Source organism: Neoarius graeffei, chromosome 27, assembly GCF_027579695.1.
Source record: "Neoarius graeffei isolate fNeoGra1 chromosome 27, fNeoGra1.pri, whole genome shotgun sequence".
NCBI lineage: Eukaryota > Metazoa > Chordata > Actinopteri > Siluriformes > Ariidae > Neoarius > Neoarius graeffei.
Window position 1 is genome coordinate 7,949,455 of NC_083595.1, and position 19,183 is coordinate 7,968,637.

The 19,183-nt window shown below is 43.3% G+C and overlaps 1 protein-coding gene across 2 annotated transcripts; it reads right to left on the minus strand.

The window, feature by feature from the left end:
• Positions 1 to 16,657: 16,657 nt before the first annotated feature.
• On the minus strand, positions 16,658 to 19,183 carry adra2a (adrenoceptor alpha 2A). 2 transcript variants are annotated; one of them, XM_060911660.1, is made up of 2 exons: positions 18,910 to 19,183; positions 16,658 to 18,727 (listed from the first exon to the last, which is right to left on the minus strand). In XM_060911660.1, the coding sequence occupies exon 2, from the start codon at positions 18,716 to 18,718 to the stop codon at positions 17,519 to 17,521; it is 1,200 nt and encodes a 399-aa protein (XP_060767643.1). In that variant the 5' UTR covers positions 18,719 to 18,727; positions 18,910 to 19,183; the 3' UTR covers positions 16,658 to 17,518. The 2 variants fall into 2 exon arrangements, with proteins under 2 accessions (XP_060767643.1, XP_060767642.1); XM_060911659.1 differs by having other exon boundaries at positions 16,658 to 18,829.

The window sequence follows — 19,183 nt, forward strand, 5'->3', positions numbered from 1 at the left end:
GGCAGCAATTTTTTTTTTTTTAAATATAAACTTGGGGGAACTGAGCTCAAACACTTTGCATGTTCTTGCTGAAGAATTTGGAAAACGAAGCTGATCTATGAGAGGAAATAAATATTTCATACACTTGACTGCAACTACTTTGTGCTGGCTGCAAAATGAAAGTGGATGCTGTTGGAAAAACACTTTGTCATGAGTGGAAGTCAGCGAGGGCATGCTGAAAACATTGATGGAACACAAGACAACTCTGAGGTTATATAACGGCACACAGTCAACCTACCAGCTGTTTTAATATGTACAGTCTTGCGTCAGGTTTTTAGGCTCCTTTTCTTTTCCGAGCCTTTTAAACACCAGGCTGTTTAAGCTAAAATCCATAATTCACTGGCTGTTTCAAAGTTAAGTTCGCACAGGATATGACCTGTTCGATTCAAACAAGCTTGCGCTTCGTCAGGTTTTATCAGCTTGGTTGAGTGTGTGTTTGATTTCACACACAGTGCCTCCTCATAATTTTATTGTTTTACAACCCCAATTCCAAAAAAGTTGGGACACTGTGTAAACTGTAAACAATGTGGTGATTTGCAAATCATGGAAACCCTATATTTTTCATTGAAAATAGTACAAAGACATGTCAAATGTTGAAACTGAAATTTTATTGTGGTTTGTTTTAATTTGATGTCAGCAACACGTTTCAAAAAAGTTGGGACAGGGGCATGTTTGCCACTGTGTTGCATCACCTCTACTTTTAACAACACTGTAAACGTTTGGGAACCGAAGAGACCAATTGCTGTAGTTTGGAAAGAGAAATGTTATCCCATTCTTGCCTGACACACAATTTCAGTTGTTGAACAGTTCGGGGTCTCCTTTTGTCGTATTTTGTGCTTCATAATGCGCCAATGTTTTTAAATGGGAGACAGGTCTGGACTGCAGGCAGGCCAGTTTAGCACCCAGACTCTCTTACTATGGAGCCATGCAGTTTTAATATGTGCAGAAAGCGGTTTGGCATTGTCTTGCTGAAAGAAGGAAGGCCTTCCGTGAAAAAGATTTTGTCTGGTCATCTGCCATGGAACAACCATATAAATAACCAAAGTGCTTTACTGTTGAGTTGGCAACAGGTAGGGTTTGAACCTTTTGTACAGTTCACATGACAAATGTAGACCTTTTACATTTTATCTGAAAGAAACCTTGAGCGCATGGTGATGTAACCACAGCCTGTACCGCCAAGCTCGAGTGGTGACTACATAAAATTAAAATCGGGACTAATCCCGGATACCTCCCTGCAACTCGTAACTCCAACATCATCATGAGTCTTCGTAAAAAAGGAAAGTGACATGTACGTAAGCATGTCAAAAACCAGGAAAGGAGTTTTATGGTAACATCTTAACCAACAAAATGATTGAGACTCTTTACTAGAAGGGGTGAGACTTGGGTAATACAGACACCATATTTAGTGCTGTCAGCCAACGTTGGCAACTTTTTTTTTTTTAACCGGAACAATTTTTTGAGCAGAAGTTGGTGACCGTTCTGCACTCGATGCATCTCCCCAGCTCACATCACAACTGCTGGTGTACGAGATGAGACAGCAGGATTTCTCCACCACTGTGTAAAGCCTGACACTTTCATGACCCTATGATGTAACAGCAACTAATCACTGATCACCATGGTTTCCAACGACCAATCAGTTCAATCAGATCAGTTGTTTTGTTCTTCATTGTCTCTTCTTGGAGGCAATTACGGTATTGAGTGAGTTATTCCATCCATAACCTTCCTTCATGTCTACAGCCCGGCTAGAAATGGCTAGAAACTGAGTTCTTTAAATAGCTTGTGGTGGACTGACCGAAGACCACGTCTTTCTGTAAGAAATAATAATTAACATTTTCTTATTCTGTTCCATTTTAAGTGTTTTCAGAAACTTTTCCTTCTTTAAGTAACTTTTAATAATAATAATAACTATTATTATTATTATTATTATTATAGGGCAGCACGTTGGTGTAGTGGTTAGTGCTGTCGCCTCACAGCAAGAAGGTCCAGGTTCGAGCCCCGTGGCCGGCAAGGGCCTTTCTGTGCGGAGTTTGCATGTTCTCCCCGTGTCCGCGTGGGTTTCCTCCGGGTGCTCCGGTTTCCCCCACAGTCCAAAGACATGCAGGTTAGGTTAACTGGTGACTCTAAATTGAGCGTAGGTGTGAGTGTGAGTGTGAATGGTTGTCTGTGTCTATGTGTCAGCCCTGTGATGACCTGGCGACTTGTCCAGGGTGTACCCCGCCTTTCACCCATAGTCAGCTGGGATAGGCTCCAGCTTGCCTGCGACCCTGTAGAACAGGATAAAGCGGCTACAGATAATGAGATGAGATTATTATTATTATTATTATTATTATTATTATTATAGGGGCGGCACGGTGGTGTAGTGGTTAGCGCTGTCGCCTCACAGCAAGAAGGTCCTGGGTTCGAGCCCTGGGGCCGGCGAGGGCCTTTCTGTGCAGAGTTTGCATGTTCTCCGCGTGGGTTTCCTCCGGGTGCTCCGGTTTCCCCCACAGTCCAAAGATATGCAGGTTAGGTTAACTGGTGACTCTAAATTGAGCGTAGGTGTGAGTGTGAATGGTTGTCTGTGTCTATGTGTCAGCCCTGTGATGACCTGGCGACTTGTCCAGGGTGTACCCCGCCTTTCGCCCGTAGTCAGCTGGGATAGGCTCCAGCTTGCCTGCAACCCTGTAGAAGGATAAAGCGGCTAGAGATAATGAGATGAGATTATTATTATAATACCCCTGCTCTGAAAAGGGGGGGAGGGGAGATACTTTTTTTTAAATTATTTTACCTCTGTCTGTCTGTATTTCCATCCGTCAAAAACACCCTTTTTCTCAGCAACCACAAATCATAACCACATGGTACCAAACTTCAGCTTGGGGTTCTATACTGTGTATACCGTTTTCAGGTCTGTCGCACATCGACTTCCTGTTTACCGACCAGATGCATTTACAAAACATGTAGCATGGATTTACAAAATTTTTGTAACACTTTTCTCAGCAACTACAAATCACAACTGCTTGATATTTGGTACCAAGCTTCAGCTTGGGGTTCTATACCGTGTATTCCGTTCTCAGGTCTGTCGCACATCGACTTCCTGTTTACCGACTGAATGTATTATGAAACATACAGCCTGGATTTTGACGCCATTTCAAGAAGCAAAATGCGATTTCAAAATGACAGTTTACCAGGATGCTATTTGAAATCCCTGAGGAGAGCTCTTTACTTACTTGTTTCAGGGTTCATTATTTGTTGAAGTCAACATTCAAAATAAGTGTCCTATTCCTTCGATTGCTTGCGTTCTGTTTTAAGCGAGAGCGGAGGGATACGCAAGTGAGCAGTTGATCTTATTTTGATATGCAAATGACCACAATGATTCAATGGATGAATATGCAAATAATACAATGATGTCACCTGGAGACTTCTAGCAGCTACTTTCCCCAGAAATGAAACGACCCACCAAGTGAAAATTGTACCCATCCTCTTTTAGTCACCACTCAGGCCAACATTACACACTGTCATGACACACCCCTACTCCCAACTTCCAGCTTCTCCACATGACGTGCACTCCAAGTGGACTTTGAAGTACGAGGTAGCTTCTCCACACACTCGATGATTTTCTCTCACACACACACACACACGGTCCTCCATCTGCAGAGTTCAATTAAAGGCCGTGTTCTTGCCACACGTTTAATGCACTAATGTGTGAAACACGCAACACGGTAATGAACTACAAATGGAGCTAAATGCATTAATAATGTTATTTTATGATTATCACTTCGCTGCCTTGATTCTTAGCCATAATTAGAGGTGAGCTGAAATTACCGTCATCTAGCATAATTGCGGGCTGCTCCGAACTGAGCACTTGCGCATATAAATGTGCACTTAGTTCTAGAAGGGAACAACACACACATTCACTTACTTGCTCTTATTACCACAGTCCCCCAGGAACGACTAAAAAAAAATCTGACTTGTGATGTGACCAAACAAACAGCAAATTTCCTTCTTCTGATGAGAAAATCTAAAGTGGGGAAGAAACCGCAGAGAGAACTGTTGCTTCGAAATAAATAAATGAGCTGGGGAAGCTCATGGAAGAAAGGAGGCATAATTGGTGTGGGGGTGTTTTAATAGCCAGGCTTTGCTCAGAAGTTTTCTCTCATTTCCTCGCTGGGAGGAAATTGTGGGAATGTGCTGAGGTGAAACGGCTCCCGAGAAAATTAGATATTCGTGACAAATCGTGTTTACTCGTATAAATAAGGATTAACAAGGTAAACTACACAGTTGAGCAAAATGAATGTGGCCCACTGCGAGAATTCTCTGACTAACCATTCTCATGTGCTCACAGCACACATTCAGACCTAGTTTCTGATCAAACCTGCGTCTTGCTGACGTAGGAAACTTGTAGTACTTAAATGGTTTCGCAAACCTCATGTTTCTGGCAATTGGCAGTTTACTGGGGAGAACGTCAAACTAGTGATGCGCATGGACGTGTGCGCGGTTCTGATTCGGCTCTTCACTGAACTTCATCTGACTCATGTATGCAACTTTTGATCTGTGTAATTTAATCAAAATAGCAGCAACTTTTAAGCTGTCACTGAATTTATTCATCACTGACTGAATCATTTCTTTAAACCTTTTGTTTCTTTGCACATGTTCTTCTTCTTTGGCCATGTTTGTGATTGAGATAAAGAACAGAACCACGTGACTTGTCCCCTGTCTGTTAGTTTATTCTAAAAATACTGTTGTGTGGTCAAAATATCTGGTAGAGAAGAAAGGGGGGAAAACAACAATGGGACTTTAGGGATTCCAAAAAAAAAAAAAAAGAGGAAGCATCAACTCTTATTGGTGAGTAAGCAAATGACCTGACTCGCTAAAATAAGGTAGCAATTCCCACTGCTACTTTAAATACACAAGCAAGATGTTTTTCCATCCATTAAATTCTCACAAAAATCTCCATGGCAAGGGAGCAAAATTGGCCCTACTCGCGCTTCCCTGTCAGTCACAGCAACACTAGTTGACCATGGGCGTCTCTAGGGCATGTATGCGGAAGAGGGCAATTAATTGTGGGGTTTTGTTTGCTTTTTGTTTCCCACCCAGTTGGCTGGCTGAACGTGTCTTTTGAGGAAGCACATGTTAGCCTTCATCCTCGCCAGTACCAACTGGAGATTGGCATGAACAGGGTGAGCTGGCTGGTGGGCGGGAATTTGGAGGTGATCAAATTAGCGAGGGGAGGATGAAAATTGTACAAGTTTTTCATCTTCTCCATTTGCACAAATAAAATGCATCATACACCTTGTTGATATGCCCCACCTTCGTCTCTGCATAGTAGAACAAATACTTGTGTATGACGTAACGCAAACCTGCAGATGCATTAAGCTTCTTTTAACAAAGATTATGTATTGCATATTGGTAAACATTTCACAAAGCATGAATTCATCTCATCTCATTATCTCTAGCCGCTTTATCCTGTTCTACAGGGTCGCAGGCAAACTGGAGCCTATCCCAGCTGACTACGGGCGAAAGGCGGGGTACACCCTGGACAAGTCGCCAGGTCATCACAGGGCTGACACATAGACACAGACAACCATTCACACTCACATTCACACCTACGGTCAATTTAGAGTCACCGGTTAACCTAACCTGCATGTCTTTGGACTGTGGGGGAAACCGGAGCACCCGGAGGAAACCCACGCGGACACGGGGAGAACATGCAAACTCCGCACAGAAAGGCCCTCGCCGGCCACGGGGCTCGAACCCGGACCTTCTTGCTGTGAGGTGACAGCGCTAACATGAATTTTAGCATTAATAATATTAACAAAGCAAGTCAACATGAGTATTAATTCACATTTTAAACATAACACCTTGCATATAGGTAAAATGCACCAACTTTTATTCACAATATATAGAAAATGAACAATACAGTTGTGGCTTTTAACATGAATCAGATGGTTGATAGACCTTCAACGCTCCGTGTGTAATGGCACAACAAACATTTATACCAAACTTCTTTGCCCTCATAGAGGAAGGGTATTAACTGAAATAAACACTACACCCTTGAGCGCTTGCACATCGGTACAAGAGACGGACATTATGTTCGCTGTAAGCTGTCAGACAGAATATCGAAAACTAACTAGAATATTGGTGTGATGTGGTCCACGCATGGGTTTCACCTCAGATCTCAGTGTCTACAGGGTAATGTTCTGCTTCTTAAGTTCAACAGTGACTTACCTTCGCTTAACCTCATTTGAGCTACTAATGTATCGGAACATGTAGCAACAGGATCCAACCAGAGTGAAATGGCTGGTGGTGTCAATAAGAGCATTAAAAAAAGAAATGAAATGCAGGTGGCTACAAACTGGTCTGATGCTGTGAAAATACCATGGGACAGTCATTTTCCCATGTATCCCCATGCTGAGAGGACATAGCCCAGTGACCTCCCATTGATTTCCACAGACAGCTGTGCAAACTCTGCAAGAAATCCAAAAATATAGGTGGTACTCACTTTTCACAGCTTCTACAATAACCAACCTTGGGGGGAGTCCTCCCAATACTGTAGTGTACAACCCCAGTTTTAAAGTTGGGAAGCTGCGTAAACCATAAATACGAAACGCAAGGACTTGCAAATCCTTTTCAACCTATATTCAGTTGAAAGACAAAAGATAAAATGCAATTGAACAAAAAGTTTAAGTGAAAGACAAAATAATGTTCAAACTGATCGTTTTTTTTTTGTGTGTGTGTAAATATACTCATTGATGTCTGCAGCACATTCCAAAAAAAAATTGGGACCGGGCAACAAAAGACTGAGAATAGTTGTGGAATTCTCACAAACACTGTTTGGAACAGCCTTCAGATAAACGGGTAATTGGAAAGGCCCGGTCGTTCACAAGCAAAGATGGGGTGAGGTTCACCACTTTGTGAAAAACTGTGTGGAGGAAATAGTCCAGTAGTTTCAGAAGAACATTTTGCAACATGCAATTGCAAGGAATTTAGGGATTTCACCATCGACAGTCTAATCTCAAAAGATTCAGAGAATCCAAGGGAATCTCTGCAACAAAGGGGCCAAAAACCCAATGTTGAATGCCCGTGAGCTTCGATCCCTCAGGTGGCACTGCATTTAAAAACCTACATGATTGTATAAAGGACATTACTACATGGGCTTGGGAACACTTCGGAAAACCGTTGAGGGTAAATGCAGTTTGTCGCTGCATCTACCATGCAAAACAAACACCCAAATATCAACAACGTCCATAAACTCCCTTGAATTCTCTGGGCCCGAGCTCGTCCAAGATGTACTGATGCAAAGTGAAAAGTGTGCTGTGTTCTGACGAGTCCTCATTTTGAATTGTTTTTGGAAATCCTGGACATTTATGCCCTCTGGATGACAGAGGAAAAGAATTGTTTCCAGCACAACATTCAAAAGCCAGCATCTATAAATATACATGCGGGTGTGTTGGTGCCCATGGTAAGGGCACATCTTTGAAATCTCCAATGAGCCTTCACATCTTTGAAAGGTCCATTAATGCTGAAAGGTGCATACAGATTTTGAGGCAAGATGTTGTTGTTTTCATTGATGTTCCTGCTTATTCAAGCAAGACAGTGCCAAGTCATGTTCTGCATGTGTTACAACAGCACGGCTTTGTAGTAAAAGAGGGCGGGTGCTAAACTGGCCTGCCTGCCTCCCATTTGAAAATGTGTGGCACATTTTACGAAGCGCAAAATGCTATACCGGAGACCCCGGACTGTTGTTGAGTAACTGAAGTCGAGCATCAAGAAAGAATAGAAAAGAATTTCACTTTCACAACTTCAGCAATTGGTGTCCTCAGTTCCTAAATGCTTACTGAGTGTTGTTAAAAAAAAAACCAAGGTGATGTAAACGCGTCCTTGTCCCAACTTTATTTGGAACGTGTTGCAGGCAATAAATTCAGAATGAGTGTATGTTTAAATATCTTTTGTATTCAATTAAATATAGGTTGAAAAGGATTTGCAAGTCATTGCATTCCATATTTTTATTTACGTTTTACACAGCGTCCCAACTTTTTTGGAATCGGGGTTGTAAAATATGATCAGTACTTTTACATAGACTTTTTTTTTTATATAAAGGAAAACCCCACCCTGAAACACATTTAAAATGTTTTATATAGACATATTATGGATTGTGGTGCTAATATTTGGTTAGTGCTGTATTTTTGTTGCTTCTGTAAGAAGGAATTTGTGTTGAATCGTAAACAACTATGATACCAGACAGGTTTTCCTAAAAACACGAGCAAGAGCTGCTTCTTGCTCGCCATTCTCCCAGAGAGGTTCAACAGCATATGAATGAGAAAGTTGGCACATTGGTGTGAACACTGGACTCTAGATCCAGATTGCAACGCAGCTATAAGGTGCCGAGTAAAAGCAGAAACTGGGCTCCGCTAGCTAGCGATCTAAGAGATGACTAGTGCAGTGGTGTTCGTGAAACACTGACCATCACGTTAATTATGAAGATTAATATACAGGTTGTCCAGGGTAGATTTTTACTTTATGGTCCATTTAATTGCATTTATTAGGTCAACTTGGTAGGATGGTGTTAATCAGTCCCACATTGCATTTTTACTTTTCCTGCACTAATGTACCTGATTCAGTTCATAAAAGGATTAATAATGACATGAGCTTGGCTAACATGTTAATAGGTGCTGATGGTACCGGTCAGTGTTGATGTGGCATACAGAATTTTTAAATAAATCTGAATATTTTCACAGTAACTGGTATGATACAAGGATTAAAAGAGAAGCATGGAGTATTTTTGCAATGCTCTACGCCGAGTTGTGAAGAGATTACCTTAAAAACAGTTAGCCAGGCTAGCTAGACTTTTTGATATTTTTGACAGAACCCTCTCTCTCCTCACGACCGCTTTTTAATTTGCTTTAGATATCGTCACTTCACTTTTAAATCTAGCTAGATATTCTCCATTTTTAGCTCGTTTAGCTAACCTCGTTATGAACATTGTGTGTCGCTTACAACTAGCTTGTCTACTTGCTAGCTAGTTACTGTGAGGTACTGTATGTGGCCATGGATCAAATTAGATCTCTACTTTGCTGACATAACTGAACATTTTGTGGCGTACAGCTTGTTTAGTTGAATTTAAACTGGAGTTTTGGTCATGGGTTTTATCATGTGCGATTAGTAAAATGATGAGCGTGAGCCCTGAAAAGAATAGCTAACAGTAGCTGTAGCTAGGCTACAGGCCAACCCGTGTCTACTTGAACTTTGCTGTTATTTTTAAACCACTTTCTCATTATTTTGCACATGCGGAGCCCTCTGTTTTGTTTTATTTAGCCAACTTGGGTCTCTGTCAGTGTCGGGTGATGATTAATCCGTGAACACAGTTATAGGTATGGCAGTGGATTCAGTTTAAAGGACATATTCTGGACCAATTTTGTTTGTTTTTTTTAATATGAAAGTATGTCCTTTTACACACTCATCCAGAAGGGTAATTTTGCACAATGCGGAATCTGTCTACAGCAGAATAAAATAACAAAACGCGTCTGGAAAAATCCCAAGGAAGTCTGGAGCCAGATTCGTGACGTTATCTGCGGAAGCGCCAGCAGGCTGCGCAAGCTTTGCACGGTTTCAGTCCACAGCCTGTGTAGACCAAGCGCTCCCATTTCTCTCTCATTGTCCGGTCTTTTGGAAAACGATGAGTACTAATCCCATCAAGCTTGGTGTTGCTACACCCTCCTACGATACATCTGTTAACCATTTTAATAATTACGTGATAACGTTGAAGAAATTTGCGGAAAACCACCAGATCGTTTTCTCATAAACAAACCAGCGCTGATGTAGGATTCAGAAGGAGTTGTCCCGCACGTGACGTCATGAAAATCAGTGTCATTCTCATCTCATTATCTCTAGCCGCTTTATCCTGTTCTACAGGGTTGCAGGCAAGCTGGAGCCTATCCCAGCTGACTATGGGCGAAAGGCGGGGTACACCCTGGACAAGTCGCCAGATCATCACAGGGCTGACATATAGACACAGACAACCATTCACACTCACATTCACACCTACGCTCAATTTAGAGTCACCAGTTAACCTAACCTGCATGTCTTTGGACTGTGGGGGAAACCGGAGCACCCGGAGGAAACCCACGCGGACAACATGCAAACTCCGCACAGAAAGGCCCTCGCCCGCCACGGGGCTCGAACCCGGACCTTCATGCTGTGAGGCGACAGTGCTAACCACTACACCACCGTGCCGCCCCCGAAAATCAATGTTTGCCGGGAAATCCAAATGCCAAGTTTTTTCAGAGGCCGACCAATTCGCCTCAAATAGCTTGATTTCATCTGAATTTTTCTGGTATTGCGCAAGGTAAAAAAATTGCACAAAATGCAAAATGTGACAGATATTTGACCAAAGTTTAATATCAAATAGGAGAATTACATTGATCTTGCTCCTGAATTTACCCGTGACGTGCACTTTAAAGACGCATTAGTCATTTGAGCTCTAGGAGTTAAACAGAAGTAGTACATCGTTGGAACAATTACTTTTACTCCTCAAACCTGCCTCCAGTTCCTCCCCAATCTCCTTGACCCTTCATTCGCTTCATAGCCAAGTTATAACATTATAAACCATTGGAATTGGGCTCGTACTGATTTGCTGCTTGAGACTGGTGAAGCATTTACTCCGTCCTGTTTTTCTTACTCACGTGAATTTTTCAGCTGACCATTCCTACTACCAGTATAAGAAGCAGCCTTTATTTGGTCACATGCACACTCGAGCACAGCTGAAGCATGCACATAGAATGAGCGCGCACACATACTCAGAGCAGTGGGCAGCTATGCTACAGCACCCGGGCAGCAGTTGGAGGGTAGATTCAAGGGCACTTCAGCCATGATACAGAGGGAGGAGTAAGCTGTTCATTGTTCATCTGCTCACATTTTTCCTGCCGGTCCCGGGAATTGAACCGGTGACCCTTTGGGCTGCTTCTCTAATCTTCAGGTCATGGCTGGCCCTAGTTAGCATCGTGAGCTGCATGAAATTGGGGTACTTGGCCAGAATTACTTGCATTTTCTATGGAGGTGGTTCATCCAAAGCATTACCTTACCTGGCTCTTTTAAGTGATGATAAATCTGGGAGTAAATTTTTATGCAAAGCTGGCCGTTCAAACAGTTCAACACTTTATACCAGTCCAGGAGGAACCTCACTAATTCTCTGTCTAACTTCATCACCTTCACAAGTAATACCATCTTTGCAAAGCCCTACCAAAATTATTGGTTAAAAAAAAAAAATCGCAACTTAAGACTAGAATTAAGGTGGTTTTTTTGTTTGTTTTATATATAAAGTTATGGGGTCTTTTTACTCACCAGATTCTGCCAAGATTTCTTTTCCAAACCGAATGAAATGTGGGTGGAGTGAAGCAGCATTGGGGCGTATCTATAGAAAGACTGGGCCCCGTAAACACCGATGAACAGGCCGTCATGGACCACAGTTTTCCAAACAGGTTTCCAAACTCCGCTCATGATGCATGCGCTGATATAAATACTCAACCGGTTACTTTGTCATGATCTGAATATTTTCCAGGTTAATTGTACTTGTAAGAAATAAAATGTTTTCAAGGCACATTTTGTATTTTTAACACTGAAAGCTGGGCTCTGTTCTGCTAGCTTACATGACTTAATTGTGAAATGAGGCAAACTTTTGGTGGGTTTGCGTATAAGCCAAGTTTAAGCTTCATTTCTGGAATTGGGCCAAATGGTAAACATGTTGACAGTGACGCATTTCATGTCGGTGAAGCAAACTGCCAACACATGGGAAAGTGAGTTGATGACATCGGCATGTTAGACCACAAGTGCTCAGAGACTCCTCTTCCCAGACTATTGTCAGTTCAGGGCCCCATATGGTGGGGGGCTCTCCATGGGGATGGAGCCACTGTCAATAAGGGTAAAACAAGATTAATTTTAGTAAGCACTACATTAGGGAACGAAAAGCAAAACTTGTTCCACAAACTCCCCCCCCCCCCCCCCAAATCCCTACAAATGAAAGCTAGTAATAAAACACTGAACTGTTATTGACCTTTTTATTGAGTTGCAACAGATTTTTCTAACCCAGTGCGACAGAAACGGCCCAAAGCTGTCTGCTGAGACATTTCATGAACTAGCATGGAATACATCGCTGGGAACACTGTTGTTGTTGGCCTAAATATGCGGGTCGGATTGAAACCTGATCCGTTAAAGAGCAGCGGTCAGCCCTCAGCCGCCAAGACATAGTTTGTATTTTGAGTGAACTTGACATGCATGACCTTTTTCCTTGAATCTTTCCAAGTGGAATTCCCAGTTTTGTTTGTGTGAGTAAGAAACCGATGGATCACACTTTTTATCCCCCGCTGGCTGAAAGGCCCGAAGAGGGATTATGTCGTGCCGATGTCCGTCCCGGGAAGGGTACTCGCCTTCTGAAATAAACTACAATTTTTGGAGGACTTTCACGAAACTTGACAGGATTCTTTGTTATATGTCCGTAATACGCATATTGCAATTTTGTTCAATTCGGTCACATTTTACCAGTTATGGCCGACTTGCCAGCGGGGGATATTGTGCCCTCAGAGCACTCTTGTTTATGGTTAGGCCGTTGTAGCTTGATTTGAAAAGATTCATGAGTCTGGTATGAGATCAGAGTTGAGGGGGGTAAAAAAGATGGGTGACTTCTGCTACGGATGCAGTATATGGCACTATAAATCCCGCTTCGTGCTGTATAATCTACAGTTTCAGTTGATCACATTTACCCCTTCAGAGCATCATGAATACTTCATAAGCAACCAGATCTTGGATCTGAAACACTTTAAGAAGCCTTCAAGGTTCCTCTCATGTTCGTTGGGTACCATGAGCAGATTTCCTTCTCGGACACATTCTATTCAAAAGCGCTTTCATATTTGGCTAATGACCTGAATCAGGTATGTTAGTGCTGGGAAAACACTTAAATGTGAATCTGATTTCTATTTCAAGAAAACAAAGTGTGTGTGTGGGGGGGGAGATAAAGTCACAGGCACATTATCAGCAGAAGGAAAGTCGTTTAACATGGAACAGAACATTTGGTCTAAAACGGATCAATATGTTACAATTATGAATTAAAAATGCAGGATTTTTAACAATCCAAATATAAAATTGTACTTTTCCGATTATACCCAAGAATGTACATATGGCTTATTCTCATCCAGAACAGACACTGATTGATTGATGTATCCATCCAACTGCTCTACAAGATCCAGGTGACCTCATAACCACTGGACATTTTCAAATCAGAAATAAAAAAAAAGTGGTTCGGCTCCAAAGGGTTGTTATAAAAAGCAGAAGTGTGGCATTTTCAGTTAGGAAAGTGACCTTAGTCATTTCTCTTAAAGTGGCAGTCAGTGTCGAGAGCTTTTCTAAGGAAAACCATTACGTTTTAAAACCAAAGTAGGAGTTAACCTCAATGAAGAAAAAATTCATTATACTAGCAGAACTGCGGTCCTTCAGTCAGGTGCAACAGGTCATTTTCTTCGAATTAAAAAAAAAAAAAAAATCTGTGAAGCTGCTTTGCGACGATGCCTTGTTAAAAGCGCTATACAAATAAATTAGACTTGACTTGAATGTAGATTGTTGGCCTGGAAGCCTACACATGAGACGCACTACAGGAACAAAGAATCCTTGATGAGCCTCAAGACAGATACAACACACTCAGTTTATTTCAGGAGACCAAAAAGAAATGTACATTTGATTTCTTGGTGGTGGTTATTTCTCTTTTGGGTAGATGTGTACAGTTTTGTTCAAGTACAGAGCTACTAACAAGACCTAGATTTTCAAGATGGCAGCTGAATCTGGGTTCGGTCACTATTGTTCCTCAGCTGGACAAAGACAAAGTAAAGTAGTTCATCATGAGGCTAAAAAAAAATCTGGAAGAGGAACACACTCCAGGATGCAGATGTCTCCAGGATTACTGAAAAAAAAATCTTAGGACATTTTTCTTTTCTCATTTAGCATTAAAAACAGTTGGGTTAAAGTTCTGATGGATTGTCCTCTTCCACAGTGAGATTTCATGTCTCAGAAGATGGAAACCACTGTGAAGTGTCAAACAGATGGATCAGATTATAGTGCGATTTTAATGTAGTTTTTTTTTTAAATCTTGTAGAATTCTGTAAAGTTTTTAATGGACAGATGTCCACAGTAAAAGACAGCAGGGTCTCCAGAACAAAGCAAATCTCCTCATCTATGAAATCTGGTCACACGTTCAAGGTCATTTCATTTTGCAGCATAATGAACCAGAACGTGCTGCTGAAGTTACTATGGTGTAAAGGTGTGCATCAGACTAGCCCCCCCCCACAAAAAAAAATTGCACTCCCACTTTCTTTTCTCTTAAAGAAATTTCAATCAACCCCACCTGTTCTTGCAAAACTTTTGACCAGCCCTGCCCAAAGGAATTCTGGCCAGTCCCACCCACTCCCAAAGGAATTTTGGCTGATCCAACCTCTACTTCTAATGAAGTTCTGACTAATCTTGCTTGCTCCTGAAGGACTTCTGACCAATCCCACATGCTCCCAATAGAATTCCACCCAATCCATTCCTAAAGGAATTTTGGCTGATCCTACCTGCTCCTGATGCAATTCTGACCATTCCCACCCTCTCCTGAAGGATTTCTTCTCCTGAAGGACTTCTGACCAATCTCACATGCTCCCAATAGAGTTCCACCCAATCCATTCCTAAAGGAATTCTGACCAGTCCCACCCACTCCCAAAGGAATTTTGGCTGATTCTACCTGCTCTTGATGCAATTCTGACCATTCCCACCCTCTCCTGAAGGATTTCTGACCCCCCCCCCCCCAAAAAAAAGAAACTTCTCCTGAAGGACTTCTGACCAATCCCACATGCTCCCAATAGAATTCCACCCAGTCCAATCCGTTCCCTTCCCAAACCAGTTCCAACCAATCCCACTTGCTCCTGAAGAAATCCTGACCCATTCATCCTTCTGCTTAAGGAATTCTGACACCCCCCCCCCCCCAAAAAAGAAACTTCTCCTGAAGGACTTCTGACCAATCCCACATGCTCCCAATAGAATTCCACCCAATCCATTCCTAAAGGAATTTTGGCTGATCCTACCTGCTCCTGATGCAATTCTGACCATTCCCACCCTCTCCTGAAGGATTTCTTCTCCTGAAGGACTTCTGACCAATCTCACATGCTCCCAATAGAGTTCCACCCAATCCATTCCTAAAGGAATTCTGACCAGTCCCACCCACTCCCAAATGAATTTTGGCTGATTCTACCTGCTCTTGATGCAATTCTGACCATTCCCACCCTCTCCTGAAGGATTTCTGACCCCCCCCAAAAAAAGAAACTTCTCCTGAAGGACTTCTGACCAATCCCACATGCTCCCAATAGAATTCCACCCAGTCCAATCCATTCCCTTCCCAAACCAGTTCCAACCAATCCCACTTGCTCCTGAAGAAAGCCTGACCCATTCATCCTTCTGCTTAAGGAATTCTGACCCCCCAAAAAAGAAACTTCTCCTGAAGGACTTCTGACCAATCCACATGCTCCCAATAGAATTCCACCCAGTCCAATCCGTTCCCTTCCCAAACCAGTTCCAACCAATCCCACTTGCTCCTGAAGAAATCCTGACCCATTCATCCTTCTGCTTAAGGAATTCTGACCCCCCCCCAAAAAAAAGAAACTTCTCCTGAAGGACTTCTGACCAATCCCACATGCTCCCAATAGAATTCCACCCAGTCCAATCTGTTCCCTTCCCAAACCAGTTCCAACCAATCCCACTTGCTCCTGAAGAAATCCCGACCCATTCATCCTTCTGCTTAAGGAATTCTGACAAATCCCACCTCCTCCTGCAGTTATTTTTGTTTGTACTGGCCCGCCATGTTTTCTAACAAACTTAAAGCACACTGTCTCTGACCAGGACAAAGCATTTCCTGAAGATGAAATGCAATAAAGGGAGTTTATGCAGCGCTGCACAAGGCACGCTTTACACTCCCATGGGAATGAAAGTGGGCTCTCTTTGTTCCAAGTGCTTTTAAAAATTTCCTCTCAGAATTGCATTTACTGGAGACAAAATTGCAGAAGCAGGAACTTGAAATGATTTACCAGAGATGATCTGGCTGGGTTAATTAACTTTGTTCCCAAAATACCGCAACTGATTATATGGTTTCCAGTGTAAAAGGGAAAACTGTTAAAGATGAAGTTTAGCCTTAGCAGTTTCATTTCAGATACAACACCGATATATTTTATCACTGCCCGATTATCTCCAAACTGCTGCGTGGTGTGCGTTACGGCCGTGTGACTGGTAAATCCGAGTCTTTATATATAAAAACATGCACTTCTTTACAGCCTTTAGGGAAATATAAAGCCTCGGGAAGAGGCCTGCGTTGCTGTGAAACGAGTCGATTTGGCTCACATAGGACCGGCTCATCATCAATTTGCCTAATGGCTCATATTAAATGAATCGTTATTTCGGTGAGGGGGAGGAAGGAATCATTTTGTCCTGGTAATCCGTACCAACGGTTTCATAACAGGTTGTGTTTCAGTGCTCGGGGGAAAAATATAACACTCCCTCTCTCTATCTGAGAAGTTACAAAATGTGACAAGACGTCCAGAACTCTCTTCCTTCTAAATTAAAGAACAAAATCTAATTTTCTTTCTCCGTGGTTTTTATTCGTCACATTTTCACTGAGTCTTTAACATCAAAGTGGTAAGGAGTGAAATTCATTTTCACATCTTTTGTCACATTTTCTGATCTTCCCCAGAGGGCAAAATACTACGGTATCACCATCCATGATGTGCGTATTTAACACCACCCCACACACACACACACACACACACACACACACGACATTCGTACTAATGAGAGTGACCAGTGTGGAAGTGTGTGCCTTGCTTGCAGGTTCCCACTGTGTGATTTGTGATATTTACAGAGCAAAGCACCAGAGTGCACTTACTTCTTATCACTCTATTGATGTATAATACAAAAGCAGGTGTCGAATCGAGAGCCAATATTTCAACAGCACGACGTGTATTACTGTTTACTGTACACACTTCCCCTCTGGCTGGTTACCTCGCAATAAATCAGACTAATGTGGCATCGTTAAATTGCAGTCTATGATGTCCTGTACAAGCTGTAAAAACAAAATGGCTGGGAAGTTGCTTGTCTTACACTGACGTGACCCCTTGTTTGTCTTGTCTTAATGGATTGTAGGTTAAAGTTCAATCAGGGAAGTGAATCCCACATTGGCGTTAAAGAGCAACGTCAGCTCCAACACTGAAGAGGCAGTGTCCAGTTCGCACGACCCTCCCGCCCTGTGCTTGGCACAAGATCATCTTCTCGTCCTCGTCGGTGATGGTGTAGATTGTGTAAGCGAAGCGTGGATGTCGTCATGTTCGGTACTGGCTGTAATACAGGTCAGGAATCGGAACAGGTTATAGTTCTGAATGACACGCTGACCCTGCATCGCTGTAGAAGAGATGACTAATAATACACCAATGTATCGTCTGATTCACATGAGCCTGCGTTCTACTCGGCACAGGATCTTTTTGAAAGCCCTCCTGAAGTCGTGGTTGAAGATGGTGTAGATGATGGGGTTGAGTGAGCTGTTGCAGTAGCCGAACCAGAAGAAGAACTTGAAGAGCGTGGTGGGAATGCAGCACGAGTCGCAGAGTGCCATCAGCGTGTACGTGAAGAAGAAAGGAAACCAGCAGATGACGAAGACGCCAACGACGACGGCCAAGACGAAGGTGAAGCGCTTCTCGCGGTTCTGGCGGCCCTTCCAGCGGCCGCGATTGACGCTCTGTCGCGTCGACCGCTTGCCCGTCTCGTCCCCGGGTTTGATCTGGCTCAGCCTGGTCTTGCCTTTGGCTCGCTTCTTCTTGTTGGAGCAAGCGTTGTCGTTCTTGTGGTCGGACGAGGACGACTCGTCCATGTCCACACCGTTGACGTCGTCTTTGTCCTTGTCGTCCGGGTTGCCGTTAAGCTTCTCGTGGCATTGCCCGTCGCCATTCTGTTCCTTTTTGTTATTGTTCTTCCTCCGTTCTTCCTCTTCTTTTCTTCCTGTTCCTCTGGTCCTGCTCTTGGCGATCTGGTAGATGCGGATGTAAACGAGCACCATGATGATGCAGGGCAGGAAGAATGAGCCGATGGAGGACGAGATGATGTACCACTTGTCCTCGTTGATCTTGCACAGTGGACGCCCCACCTCTTGGTGTGTCTCCTTCACCATGGTGATGAGTGGCGGGAAGGAAATGACTGCAGCGATGACCCACACAACGAGGATGATGCACTTGATGCGGCGCGGCGTGCGCTTCAGGTTGTACTCCACGGCTTGCGTGATGGACCAGTAGCGGTCCAAGCTGATGGCGCACAGGTGTGCGATGGAGGCAGTGCAGAACAACACGTCCAGCGCCAGGTACACCTCGCACCACGCTTGCCCAAAATACCAGTAACCCATCAGCTCGTTGGCCAGCGAGAACGGTATGACCAGCGTCGCCACCAAAATGTCAGCCGACGCCAAAGAAACCAGAAACAGGTTCTGCGGAGCCTTCAAGGCTCTACTCGTGAACACGGCGATGACCACCAGCACGTTCCCGGACACCGTGAGGAGGATGAGCAGCACTACGAGCACCACCAGAGACACCTGCAGCGGGTACGGCACACTGCCACTCGTCGCGTTGGTCACGTTTAGGCACCCCAATGCTGCCATGGTCCCTTCCTGTCCAGAAACAAATGGGGCATGAACGTGTGGTCAGATCATGCTGGAAAATGGGCTTTCCATCTTAGTCATGGACGGATTTCATAATATCATTACTGTGTCCTAGAAGAATACAAAATGATAAAGAAATTAGTGTTCTGGGGGGAAATACATATGATGCTTGAAAGTGAAAATCAACATACCTTCCTGAGATGAAATCACGCAGCACGCAGAGGGGCAAAAAAAGTAACCGTGATGCTCATAACTTCTTCTTCTTCTCTTTTTGAGTAGCTCCAGCATCAGGTGCCTTCATCTCAGGAGTTCCTGAATCCTGCTCCTCCTTTCAGCACGAGCTCAGCGTCTTGCTCTGATGCTCCTGGCCAGATGGACTACTTCTTCTCTTTCTCCGGATTTCTGCCACTCCCTCATTTCCTTCATTTCTCTCCTTCACCAGGAATCAAACCCCCGCTGCCTCAA